At 51.5% G+C, this 13,404-nt stretch overlaps 1 protein-coding gene across 1 annotated transcript; it reads right to left on the reverse strand.

The window, feature by feature from the left end:
* Positions 1 to 3,716: 3,716 nt before the first annotated feature.
* Positions 3,717 to 5,135, reverse strand: PVRIG (PVR related immunoglobulin domain containing). Its single transcript, XM_079791275.1, has 5 exons — positions 5,023 to 5,135; positions 4,588 to 4,938; positions 4,375 to 4,498; positions 4,225 to 4,282; positions 3,717 to 4,122 (listed from the first exon to the last, which is right to left on the reverse strand). Exons 1-5 carry the CDS (start codon positions 5,081 to 5,083, stop codon positions 3,811 to 3,813), a joined length of 906 nt encoding a protein of 301 aa, XP_079647401.1. The 5' UTR covers positions 5,084 to 5,135; the 3' UTR covers positions 3,717 to 3,810.
* Between the last annotated feature and the right edge of the window lie 8,269 nt (positions 5,136 to 13,404).

The raw sequence follows: 13,404 nt of genomic DNA on the forward strand, positions 1-13,404 counted from the left end.
TTCCCTGCAGGCCCGGTCACCCCCAACTTTCCTCCTCTGCTGGCCTAGTCACCCCCAACTGCCCTCCCCTGCAGGTTTGATCACGCCCAATGCCCTCCCTTGCAGGCCTGGTCCCTCCCAATTGCCATCATGTGGCGACCATCTTGCGGCGACCATCTTGCTGGCCATCTTGTGGCGACCATCTTGTGTGGGCAGCCATATCGTGTGTTGGAGTGATGGTCAATTTGCAAATTACTCTTTTATTAGATAGGATGTCTACACGGAGAGGTCCCATTATTCCTGATCCTTTAACAATTGTAATGTTTGTCTGTTTATTTACCAAACAGCCCAGTTTCCCAGGTGAGCTAGCTGACCCATTTCACAGATGCTGAAGTGAAACTGTTTAAGGGCCCAGCTATGGGAATTCCAGATGTTGCAGCTGCATCATCAGATTTGAAATTGGAGAGTCTCCCCTGACCACGACTGGACCAGCAGATCTAGAATCTTGTGTGTTTGTGTCTTCTTCTGTAAGAACTGGAATTGGGGCCACAGCCTGTGGTTTCTCTCTGGGGTCTGGGAGAGGTCCAAAAAAACAGGAGACTCAGCTCAACTCTGTCCCTTTTCGCCCCGACCTCATCCCAGCCAAGAGGTCTTCTCCCTGCATTTTGCTGGCGGAGTCCTCAGACACCCCTTCTCTGATGTCTTCTCTCCAGGTCCCAGACCCATGCCATTCACTGTCACAGTCTCCTGGCCACCTCAGCTCAGCTGGATGGGCGCCCTGAAGGGGCTGGGGGTGAGGTCACTACGAGGATCCTCCGCATACGGGGCGGGTGGTCTTGGCATCCAGGTCCCAGCACCCCTTCTGGGCCTGGGGCTCATCTGGGCAGGTCTCCAGAGGGGCCTGTGGGTGGGAAGGTGGCTGCTGGGCACCTCGACCGACCTCCTGGGGCTCGGGACCAGCGATGGCAGCTGAGGGCTCAGAGCTCAGAGCAGCAGGGAGCGCAGGGACCACCGGAGCAGCGGGTGGGTGGACGGGGCGCGGGGAGCGGGTTTGAGGGGGGCACTAAAGGGAGCTGAGGCGAAGGGGCAGGGGGTGAGCTCCCGGGACCCGTGCCGGGACCGGGTGGGGGTGGGGAGGAGCCGAGAGCGGCTGGGGCTGGAGCACGAAAAAGGACTCGGAGATGCTGAGGGGCGGACGGCTCGGCTGGGGACGCGCTGCTGGACCGCACCGAGGGCGCTGGGGTTGGGCGGAGCAGCTGACCTCTGGGGGGACGGTCCCGTGCTGCTGGGCAAAGGCAGGGCTGCGAGACCGTTTGCCGAGCGGGTGGGGATCGCGGTGGCGTGGCGAGTGGGTCCAACTCTGTGCACCCCCAGACGCCTCCCAGGATCCTGTTCTCTTGGGCAGAGCGCGCGTCTTCGCAGAAGGGTCTCCCAGGGGCCCCGAGGCCGCGCGCGCTTGGGCCCCTCCAGCGGGTGTCGGCGAGGGCGGCACATCCCGCCCTCCCGGACTCCAAGTCCCTGTCAGTCACTCCGCGCACCCCTCCTCCCCCGCCCATCCCTCCTCCTCAGCTGTCCGGGCTCCGGTCTGTTAAATAGATTGATTGAAAATACCTACCCCTTGGAGTTGTGCAAGTCCTGGATAATAAGATACTCGGGGCCATGTTGCTTGGTACTTGGCCCTGGTGTACACAATCTTCACTCCCTCCGGGCCTTACTATGTGCAGAGGAGCCAAGTGAGCCTCGGGGAGGTTAGGTGAGCCCTCGGGTCCCACAGGCCCTGGGACTCAAACCCAGGTCAGTTCAAAGAGCAAGCCTTGGGTTAAGGCTGAGGGCACCTCCTGGATGACTGTCTGTGGAGGCGCAGGGGCTGATTCAGGCCTGGCCCCTTGAGCAAGTCCCCTCTCTCTCTCTCTCTCTCTCTCTCTCTCTCTCTCTCTCTGGGGCCCCACTTTCCACATTTTGTTGAACAAACGTGAGCATGTTCGCCCAGGCTGGGTCTGAGAGGGGAGCCTGCACTGCTGATCCCCGGGCTGTGTCCAGCGACATCCCCACGATGTGGGGCCACATGGTTCTCTCAGCTGGTCCCTTCAGCACGGCTGGGTCTGCACTTGGGGTGGACAGTGGGGAGCGAGCCAGCTGTGAAGACTTCCTGGGTCCCCAGGTGTTTGGTTCCGCATACCACCGAGAGCAGGCTGGCTGTGGCCTCCCAGGCTTGTTTGTGGAAGACAGGCTCAGGCCTGAGGACCTCTCCCCCAACTCAGTTTTAGGCAAGTGGTCTGGCTGGGAGCTGGGCTGGGGATTGGGGTCCCTCAGAGCTCCCCTTGTTCCATGAACATTCCCTTCCTGCAAGCCCCACTGCCCCCCAAACCTCCGTCCCTGCTCCCAACACGATCCCAGGACTGCTGGGCCCTGAGCTACTCCCTCCCTCACTGGCATCTCTCTCCCCTCCTCTGGGACCTCTGCAGCAACCCCACCTTTCTCCCTTAAATCCCAGCCCTGCGGGGACCACTGAGCTGGCGGGACCAGTGCCGAGGGCTTCTCGGAGGAGGAGGAGGAGGAGGAGGAGGAGGAGGAGGAGGAGGAGGAGGACCACTTGCTGAGGGAGGCAGGCCCAACCCCTTCTCCACCCCCTCCCTCCGTCTGGTCCATCCTCTTCCTAGTGCAGTGTGGGGTTGGTGGCTACACGGGCCTGGCTTCTGGGAAGGCCACTTCCAAGCATGTCTGGAAGAGTAAGCTGGTTGCTAGAACATTTTGTGGTTGGACACAGCCTCTGGGCAGGCCTCCTCCCTGAGCCAGACAGAGGCAGAAGGGGTGGCTGGCTCCAGGACTACATTGTCCCCCCACCTCCCAGGAATCTGCCACATTCCTGTGGAGCCTCTTGGCTTCCAGAGCCTCTCACCACGTTGCCTCATGTCGCAAACGTGTGATGAGGCCAGGCTGCTGGGCCTGTTGACGGAGGCAGAGCCCCTCCTGGATGGGAAGACTAGTGGGTAGGGGAGGGTGTGTCCAGTCCCTGTGTCGAATGGGCCTGTCTGCCAGGGGCCAGTGGGGATAGTCCTGGTGCCCAGTAGCAGGAGAGGAGCAAGAGGAAGCTACTGTGGGCAGATATGAGATGGGTTCCCTGCCTCTGAGTATCAACTCTGGGGGAAGGGGGGAAGGGGGGTGTCAGGGCTTCATCCCCAGGCCGTCTCAGGGAGCCCTGTGGTAGGGACACCAGGTCAGACCACAGGGTCTTTTCTCAGGTTGAAGCCCCAGAAGCCTTTGTGCTGTCCCAGGGCATGGTGGGATTTGAACATGGACTATCCTGGCTGGGGCCATCAGACACCCAGTCCTGTCAGTCTCACCTGTTGTCTCTCAGCAAGGTCTGCAGGGCCAGGAGTCACCAGCCTGACACGGCTCCTCCAGCCCCAGGAAACTCCTGTCTGGTGGGGGTGGGGTAGGGGAGAGATCTCCCGTACCCAGGCCCTCCTCCCTCTGACTCTAACCTGGCTCCTGCCTCCCAGGGGTTGACACTGCCTCTAACCTCTTAAGCTCCCAAAGAAGAAAAGGCCCAGCCAAGACCCCAGTCAAATAAACCATTTTTGCTGACTTAGTTATCGACATCACCTGGGAGGGCGGGGGACGTGAGAGCAGGAAACAACCTGGGGTGGGTTTTGTCACCTCATACACACGCGTGCCCACACAAGCACACACGCTGGCCACATCCGCAGCAGTGGGCCCTGCTGGGTATGTGTGGACTTATCAGAGGCTTAATGAGATGCGCAAACACCAATGGAAGGGGCCCCAGAGGCCTGGGAAGGGAGGAAGGTCAAGTGGACGTGGGGCCCCTCATTAAATTCCTAAACGCCCCTCCATGGCTCTGGGCCCCAGAGGGTCAGGGAGAGGGATGAGGTTGGAGATGTGGGGAGGCCTCTCTCCTGCCTGAACATAGAGTCCATTCTCAACGGAGATGAAACTGTTGCGAGCAGAGGCTGGCAGAGGTGCCCAAGGGGCAGGATGCTGTGCTGTGTGGTTGGGGATCGGCTCCCTCCTGGACAATGGCTGTGGTGGAAGGACCGTGTCCATAGCTGCCCGGCAGAGGTGGTTGGTGGAGATGATGGCATAGGGGATGTGGGGAGAGGCCAGGGAGGCTTGGCTGGCCGCCTGCAGGGATAGCAGAGAAAAAGGGCCAAGTGAGGTTTCACCTCATGGCCCCCAGCTCCAGCCCACTCAGTTCCCTGCTCCAAAGTGATCCCTGATCCTCACCGTTGCTTGTGTCTGTGTCAGGGGGCTGCTGAGGGGTGGCTGAAGCTTTGTGACAGACCTGGGAGAGAGTTAGGAGGGTCAGAAACAAAGCATACGGCTAGCTCAATGATGTGAGGATTTAGACTGGGCCCGGCTGGGGCTGGGTCTCACCAGTGCCTCTGCCGATGTAGCAGGTGGAGAAGGTAGACACAGCCAAAGAGGAGGACCCCTGAGATTCCCCAAATCCCAGCCAGGTCAGCCCGTAGAATAGAGGCTGAAGTAGGGGCAGGGAACCCTGTGCACAAAGAGAGACATACCAGATCTCCGGCCGATGCCCCGAATTCCTCCCTGCCCTCCCTGAACCTTGTTCCTCATCAGCCCCACCTTGGTCTGTGACAAGGAGGAGGTTTTCACAGGCCTCCTGGGAGCCCTCAGGGAAGGAAGTAAACTTGCAGCAGAAGGTGGTGTTGGGACCAAGGCTTCTCTCCTCAGACCCTTCCAGGGTGAGGGAGATGCTGGTTCTGGTTTCCCAGTGGGCCTGGTGGGCAGGAGGCCACTGCTGAGTGCCGAATTCTGGGTGCAATACAGCCAGCTTGGTCCCTCCAGCACCATCAGGCCCCCCGCAGCTCACAGTCACCAAAGAGATAGTGCCAGATCCCAGGAATCCACAGCGAAGAGTGAAGGACAGGGACTTGGTGGCCTCCATCTGAACTTGCACCCACACCTCAGGTGTCCCTGTGGAATAGACATAGGAAGGGCCCGGGGCTGGGTCTCCACGGCATCCCCATGGCCTCTGGTTCTCTCCAGCCCCCCACTCACCAGCAGTGATGCAGAGTGTCAGCAGTGCCAAGAGCAGGGCCAGGGCCGGGGGCCTGCCCATGGCTCCCCTCTGGCCCAGGCTCAGGGGGCTGTGGTGTTGGGGACGGCACCTGTGTTTCCGCTCTCATCGCAGGAAGTTTTCATGTGTGAGCAGGCCCAGGAGCAGCTGGGCTCAGTGCTCTCTGCAACCCAACTCCACTTCCTTCTCTCAGTCTACCTCAGCTGGTGAACACAGGGCAGGGGACTCCCTCCCTCAGGACAATTAAAGTGACAGTGACAAGGTGGGGGTGGGAAGGGAGAACACTGCAAAGTGACCTGAAAAGAATCTCATTTCCTCAGAAGGGAGGGACCCCAGTTTCTCCTTAGGAAGAAGGCTCTGACCCAGACCGTCCCCAGCTAAGGCGTAGGAAATGTGGAGGAAAATGGGAAGAGGAAGACCTCTAAGCAGGAAAGCCAGAGGGGCTACCTAAGAGCCTGGCCCACTTGACCCATCACTCACCCACTGAGGACACCTGAAGTGCGTTTCCACACGGTCTATATACCAACCCATCCCACGTTTAAATCTCCAGCCCAGAACTCCCTCTCCCCTAACTTCACAAACATGCCCCAAACTGAACTCTGCCCCATTTGCAGCCTTCCCAACCCACAGCTGAGAATTACTGACTTCCAACTGCTCAAGTCAAAAGCATAATCATCTGTGACTCCTCTTACATCTCCAGTCCATCAGGAAATCCCGAGGGCTTCGACCACCTGACTTATCACTCCTGCTGCCATCTCCCTGACTCAGGCCATCTTTTCCCACAGTGTCCCCCAAATTGCTTCTCTGTTTATGTTCATTTACAGAAATCTGCTGTATAAGCAGTGACAAGTGATAAGAATGCTTTGCGTCCTGTCTTGTGCTCAGCTTGACTCTGGGATGAGAGTACTTTGGTGAGCTCAGGGCTAGAGCCAACGGGGTTGTTGAGGACTCCTTGTCCTGTGTGGTAAGAAATGAGCTCAGCCGGTGTGACTCAGTGGTTGAACATCAACCTATGAACCTATAAGTCACGGTTCGATTCCTGGTCAGGGCACATGCCCACATTGCAGACTCCATCTCCAGTATGAGACGTGTAGGAGGCAGCCCATCAATGATTCTCTCTCATCACTGATGTTTCTCTCTCTCTCTCCCTCTCCCTTCCTCTCTGAAATCAGTATAAAATATATATTTTTCTAAAAAAGAAAGAAATGAGACAGCCCTGCTCAGGGCTATTGTCACCTTTCTGAGGCCTGGTTTGCCCACCTGCCTGATTCAGCATGTTTAATCCTGTGATGTTAGCCATAAATCAAACCAGTCTTTTGGGTAAACTCTGTCACCCCATCCACACCTCAGAGCCTAGCTAAGGAGGGTCCCCAGACTGCTCCCAGCCCCATTAGCATTCTCTCAAACCTTTGACCTTCTCTCAGGCTCAGCCTCCTAACCTGACTCAGACTGCTCTCACCACTTCCTCCACTACTGTTCCCTTGACAGGGGGGGAGCCCTGTAAAAGCTGGTTCACTTTAAGGTGGCCCAGCCAGTGTGGGTGCGGAGCACGGAGGCACCTGGGCTGCCAGCCTCCGCCTCCCTAGCCTGGAAGATTCTCCTCTCCCACCCTCTGAAACCCTCCCCATTTTGCAAGGCCCAGCTCAAATTCTACCCCCTCCAGGAAGCTGTCCTGAGGGAACACTTCTTCCTCGGACAACCACCTTCCAGATGGCAGGCTCTGGTGGTGGCTCCTTTATTCAACCCCCACACAGTCTAAGAACATAGGGGGTTTGATACTTGGTGATCGATAGATTAAAAGCCATGGTACAAAGTTAATTACTCACCATTTCCCTTTTCTTCCATCTGTAAGCCACAATGTCTCCTCAGTAAGTTCTCATTGTGTAAGATTCAAACAATATAGACTAGAAAACATCAAAATTCTTCACCAGCCTGTTCATTCCCCTCTCCATTTTTATTTTCACGAAGTTAAAACTGTCAATTTTTTATCATTTCTAAATATTATGTACTTAGGAAGGCCAAATTATCAAAATAATTTTATAGTGTTTTTATTATTGACTGAGGGTTTTTAGGCCATAATGAAATTTAACTTGGGGGTGGTGGTGGTGTAAAATAGTGTAACATTTAGGTGGAAAGGCAGATGTCCCCAGACCACTTATTGAATAGTCTCTTTCCCCACTGTTTCTTAATACTTATCTTGATCATAAATTCATGCAAATGGACCTACTTCTGGATTTTCTTTTCAAGATTTCCCCCCTTCTTATTTCTGCTTCATTATCACATGGCCCTAAGTAGAATGCTTTTATGTTGTGATATGTTAGGGCCCTTGTTCTCTTCAGAACTTTCTTGGCTATCCCGAACACTCTTGAGTTTTGAGCTCTGGTGATGCAAAAGGTCAGTAAGCCTAGCAACATAAGCCCAGAGTCATCCCTCTTGGGCCTGGAGACACAGGTTAGGTAACACAATCTGATAACAGCCACTTCTTGCTCTAATACTTCTTGGTGAAATCCCTTCAGCCACAACCCAAGTCCAGTTGCAGTGAAAACAGCCCTGTGGTCAGTCTCTAGAAGAGGCTCAGGAGGGTTTGAATTGGAGCTACGATTTCCTAGCTCTGCAAGCTTAGACAAAGTGACTTAAGCTCCCAGAAAAGCAGTATCCCCACAGGAAACCACACTGTGCTTCACAGTGTAGCTGAGGGGAGTACATACTTAGGTAGGTGCAGCACTTTGTTCATGCCTGGCTGAGGCCTGAGTATTGGTGACCATCCTTTCATATGAGATAATCCTCATTTGAGTTTGTAGAGTGAGACTCATAGCTGCTCCATTTTATTTTTACATATATTTTAAATGTGAAAAGGTCACTTATGTTCCTGCATCAAAGTAATATAAAAACTGAGAGGTAGCATCTGAGTGTATATTATGAGCTAAATTTGTTGTGAGCGATTCTCACTTACAATCATCTTATGTAACTTGCCCAGGGCCACGAGGCTAGTACACCGTGAAGCTAGAACCCAAAATTTTGGTTCTAGAACCCACACTATTAACAACCATGCTGAGCTGCCTTTCCCACACACAGTTTAAAAATGTTAACTGTGCCCCAGCCGGTTTGGCTCAGTGGATAGAGCATCGGCAGGCAGACTATAGGGTCCCAGGTTCGATTCCAGTCAAGGGCATGTACCTTGGTTGCGGGCACATCCCCAGTAGGGGGTGTGCAGGAGGCAGTTGATTGATGTTTCCCTCTCATCGATGCTTCTAACTCTCTATCCCTCTCCCTTCCTCTCTGTAAAAAATCAATACAATATATTTTTTAAAAATGTTAACCGGATTATAAGGTTTTTGTAAAAAAAAAAAGGCAGTCCTCCACCCCATTAGTGGGGAACCTTTGCAAAGGTCCTAGATTTAGCAGCTTCCCCATCCTCTACTGTGAGAGGCTATTGCAACCACACAAATGCTTTATTTTTCAGCATTCCACTATATCACTCAGTCCAATTGCTGGCTCTAGTATACCTTATCAAATTAAATACATCTTCCTTCAAGTTTCCCCAGGATTCTAGGCTCCTCTGCCCACCGGAGGTCTTCTTTAGTTTCCTGGAATTTATTTTTGGTGGGTTTGTCACTCTTCTATTTCTCTGCTCCATTCTGACCACTCTTTAGTACCTATTTTTACAGCTATTCCAACTCAACACACAGGGTGTTTTGTGCTTAAGCCTCTTTTTGTGTATCCTGTCCAGGATCACAATGTTCAACCCTATCCCCAGGGAAGCAACTATAGAGCTCAAGGAAGAATTGATGTCTATGTATGAAAATAAACCTTCCCCCATCCCACCACCTTATCCTCATGTCATCCAACCATATTCTTTTTTCATCCTGTATCCTCTGGAGTCAGTGTTGTTTGGAGTTCAAAGGATGGTAACTTACTATAAGCTGAAGGCTTTTCTCAGCAATCTGGGGAAAAAAACCTTCACTTTATAATTTAGGAGAGAATACCAACAACTTAACTGGCAGAGTTCATGGTCACAATATGAGTTGAAAAAGCCTTTGTTTGGTTGTAAGCTAACAGGCAGTGCAGTGATCCTCTCCTGAAAAGCACTGCGTGGTGTCACTTAACCCGGGCCAGCTTCAGCCTATGCAGGGTCCTCCACGCCCCCTGCCTGAGCTGGCCTCGGCTCCAGCTCCAGCCTGGCCTGGGCCTAACCAATTGGAGCTGCTGCTCATGAAGCCCGCAGCTCTGCCTCTGCTGGCAGGGAGCTTACTGGCACAAAATCCTTCAAACTGTGGTCATCAAGGTGGGGTGTGTGAACCTCGGGTGATATACAAAATATCCTCTGGTATCATGCAGAAAAAATGATTAACATTTCTAATTTTTTAAGATAAATGAAGTTAACTTTTATTACTATTAAGTGACACCCTCACTGGGATCCAAATGTCATGGGTCATCTCCAATAAGATCAGCATTCTAAAGTAAGAGAGGCAAACCCACAGATTATGATGGATTGCAATTTATGTGCTATAGTATATAGTGGTTCTGTGGTCCCAAACAATGTGCATCCCCTCTAAGAACACTGCTATTTGTTCTTGGAAATCATTTTCTGACCTGTTACAAGGCTTCCAAATAAAGAATTTCAGTGGATTTTGGCTCATTTATTATTTTATTATTATTGTTTTTAATCCTCACCCTAGGATATTTTTTCCACTACTTCTTTTTTTAGAGAGAGTGGGAGAGAGATGGGGGGTGGGGAGAGAGAGAGAGAGAAAAAGAGAGAAACATCAATGTGTGTGAGAGAGAGAGATGCATGGGCTGATGCTCTAACCGCTGAGCCCTCTGGCCAGGGCTTGGTTCACCTATTAAAATAGTAAATGCAGCCAAAGAAGCACCTCTTCCATTTGGATTTACAAGTTTTTGAGATGTATTCTTTTCAGTTATGAAGGTCATTAAAACTATCAAAATAAATTTCAGCTAGAATCAGAAATGTTAAGCTATGATTTAAAAAATGTTTCTCACTTTGCTCTCACTGTTTTTAGCACAAAAAGGTATTTTGTTCTGTTAACCAATAAAATATTTAGAAACATTTACTTCATCACTAAATCATCCATTATATTTTTAATGTGTAAGTAAAACAAGCAGTAAGTCTATCTATACTAATAAAAGAGAAACATGTAAATTGACCATCACTTCGTGACGCCCACAGCTAATCAGGAGTATGCAAATTAACCCAACAAAGATGGTGATGGCCCCGTTCCCCCCCCACTCCAGGCCTCTGGGCAACGGGCCTCCTCAGGGCCTCCCTGCCGTGCTCCACACCTGTCAACCGTCCTTGCAGCCTCCCTGTGGCCCAGCCCCTGGCCTCAAAGGCAACCCTCTGGTGCCTGGGGTCATAGCTCCTGGTGTCTGGTGTCTCCCTCTACCCCACCCCTGCCCCGCTGCTCTGGTAAACAAAACCCTAGCTTAGAGCAGCCCGCGGGCGGGCAGGGACATGTGCGGGAGCTCGCTAGATGCACAGTTAGCGCGCCCTGGGAGCCCGGGACCAGCCAAGGGGCGATGGTGGCGACTCAGCTTTGTTTTAAATAGATAAAAAATGCCACCTACACAGTAACCCTAATCATCAGATCTCCTCCTCCCTATCTTGCCAAATCCAGAGGGGAGGGGCGATGGGCATGGAGGGAGGGCGGAGGAGAAAGAGGATGAGGAAGGGGGCCAGTTGTATCCCACTTTCACAATGGGAAAGTGAAATGCACTAGCACACCCCACCTCTCCAGTCCTCCACGCCTGCCTCGCTCCCCCCACCTCTTCCCCTCAGTGCCTCCCCGGGAGCACCAGTGCTGCACAGAGGAACTCTCCGGAGAAGGAGGGAGAGGAGGAAGTGGTGCCGGAGGGCAAAGGGCTTGCTCCACCGCCACCAACACTGCACAGGCTGCCTGAGCGAACCTGCGGTGTCCCGGCAGCCACAGCCACGAGAAGAAAGGCCTATTCTTGCACGAATCTTCGTGCATCGGGCTGCTAGTATTTATATAATATATAAAAATCTTTAACTGATAAAAATGCCCAAATATTTGGAGTCTTAAGACTCTAAGGTTCTGTTTCAGTTACGAGCGCCACATAATAAACAACACAAAACTTAGTGGTGTTTTCATTATACTCATGGATTCTATGGGTCAGGAATTCGGAAAAGGCACAGAAAGGTGGCTTGTCTCTGGTCTGTGATGCCTGGGGCCTCAGCTGGAAGACAAAAGCTGGGTGTTGGAATCATTTGATTCACATCTGAACACCGCTGGTGCTTGATGCTGAAAGTAGTTTGGGACCTCAGCTAGAGCTGCTGACTTAATACTTACACATGGCCTTTCCATGTGGCTGCTTGGGACTTCCTCACAGCCTGGTAACCAAGTTCCAAGAGTGATTATCTCAAGAAATAGGACGTGGAAGCTGCCCGTTTCTTTAAGGTCTGGATTTGGAAATTGGCACAGCATTATCTACCACATTCTATTAAGCAATCATGGACCCAATATTCAAGGGGAGAGGACCTAGAACCCTACCTATCAATAGAGAGTGGTAAAGGATTTGGGGAGCATGGTATAACACACAGATTCAAAGGTTGGAGCTCAATCCACTACAGTGGGCTGTCTGGCTGTATACATATCTCCACATTTATAGAGCTTTCAAGTTTCTCTTTTGATCTTGTGAAGTACCCTCAGCTTGGTTGGTATTTAAATAACTCGGGAATCTTTCCCCTCCTGGATCCTTAGTGACCTCTCTATCTTCAATTCAGTTTTCCCACTCTGTTCCCAGATCCCATAAAAAAGGCTCCTTTCCTTGGGGCTGTTCCAACTGAACACAGGCTAAAGATCTCTCAAAGTGTCAACTACCCCTCCTCCCCCACGCTGTCTTTCCAAAGGAGACTCACAAACCCAATTTACAGCTTCTATCTGGGAGGGAGAGTAGGGGAGAGGAAAGGGGAAGAAGGAAGAAATGGGGTTGGCTGCGTGACCTGATCACAGAAGTTATGGCTCCTTTGCAGAGACCACTAGTTGAATGGCGGTTTTCAGCCTGGGAAGACCACAGTGAGAACTTGAAATTAAAGCAGATGCCCAGGACAGGGAAGAACTGGAAATCATATCTAAAAGGAGAGACTGGCCCAATTGGCGTGGCTCAGTGGTTGCGCATCAACCTATGAACCAGGAGGTCACAGTTCAATTCCTGGTCAGGGCACATGCCCAGGTTTCGGGCTCGATCCCCAATGGGGCTGCGCAGGAGGCAGCCAATCAATGATCTCTCTCACCACTGATGTTTCTCTCTCTCCTTCTCCCTCTCTCATCCTCTCTGAAATCAATAAAAGTTTATTTTTTAAAAAATAAATAAGCATAAAAATAAAAGGAGAGACTGAAGGGTTCCTTAAACCACAGAAGAAAAAAGGCAAAGTAGAAAGTGACAGTGTCTTCATATATTTGATTGCTTGTCAGAGGGAAAAGAGAGACCAGAGGGCAAGAACAAACAAGTCAGAGTTTCAAGGAGGCCAATTTCCAAAGGTTATTTTATGGCAGTTTAGGTGAGAGATGATGGCTGCAATGAAAAAAGAGATAGATCAGAGATATATTTTGAAGAATGACTTGACAGGACTTAATGAGAACTACCTGGGGAAGGCAAGGACGAAGGAGAAGGTGATGTCAAAGGCTTGGATTTTAGGGTTGGTAATTTAGAATAACTTCGAAGTTTCCTCCTATCTCTCAGATATTGAGAGTCTATAAAATTTCAAATTATTACAGGTGTTTTGGGGATGAGGACATGAAATTACCCCTGGAAAGAACCCTTAGGTGAAGGATGCCAAGATATGTGGGGTGGGCTGGCCTGGCCTCAGTGTAGATGGGACAGAAAGGTCCACCCTCCAGCCGATCAGGATACTTACTACCTTTCCTCTTCAGCCTAAACGGTTCTCAGTAGATAAACCTAGTCAAAGGCAGGCAGTCTCTCCCTAACTTCTCTGCCCCACCCCGTCTCTCAGTTACTAAGCAATAGATCCATGAGAGCCAGTATACTACTAGTAAGCACCTGGGGTGTGTGCAGTGTCACATCTACACATTGGGCCATGGGGTTGGGCAGGGCCATTTAAGACACTAGCAAAGACCTGATCTCCATCAGTTTAATAATCTCAAGCCACACCTGGGAACCAGCTGATGCAAACATGTTTATTGAGCTAATAATCAGGGCACAAAAGAGGCTGGGAAAGATGTTCCAAAAATATAGGAAAACTGTTAGGCTCTCTCCATTCAACTCAAATACTGAGGTGAAGCCCCCACCCCTCTAAACACAGTAGGGAATAGGCACTCGGCTCAAACATAGAGGGACAGAGCCATGGTGCATTAGGAAGGATG

Source organism: Cnephaeus nilssonii (genome assembly GCF_951640355.1).
Source record: "Cnephaeus nilssonii genome assembly, chromosome: 2".
In the NCBI taxonomy this organism is placed as follows: Eukaryota; Metazoa; Chordata; class Mammalia; order Chiroptera; family Vespertilionidae; genus Cnephaeus; species Cnephaeus nilssonii.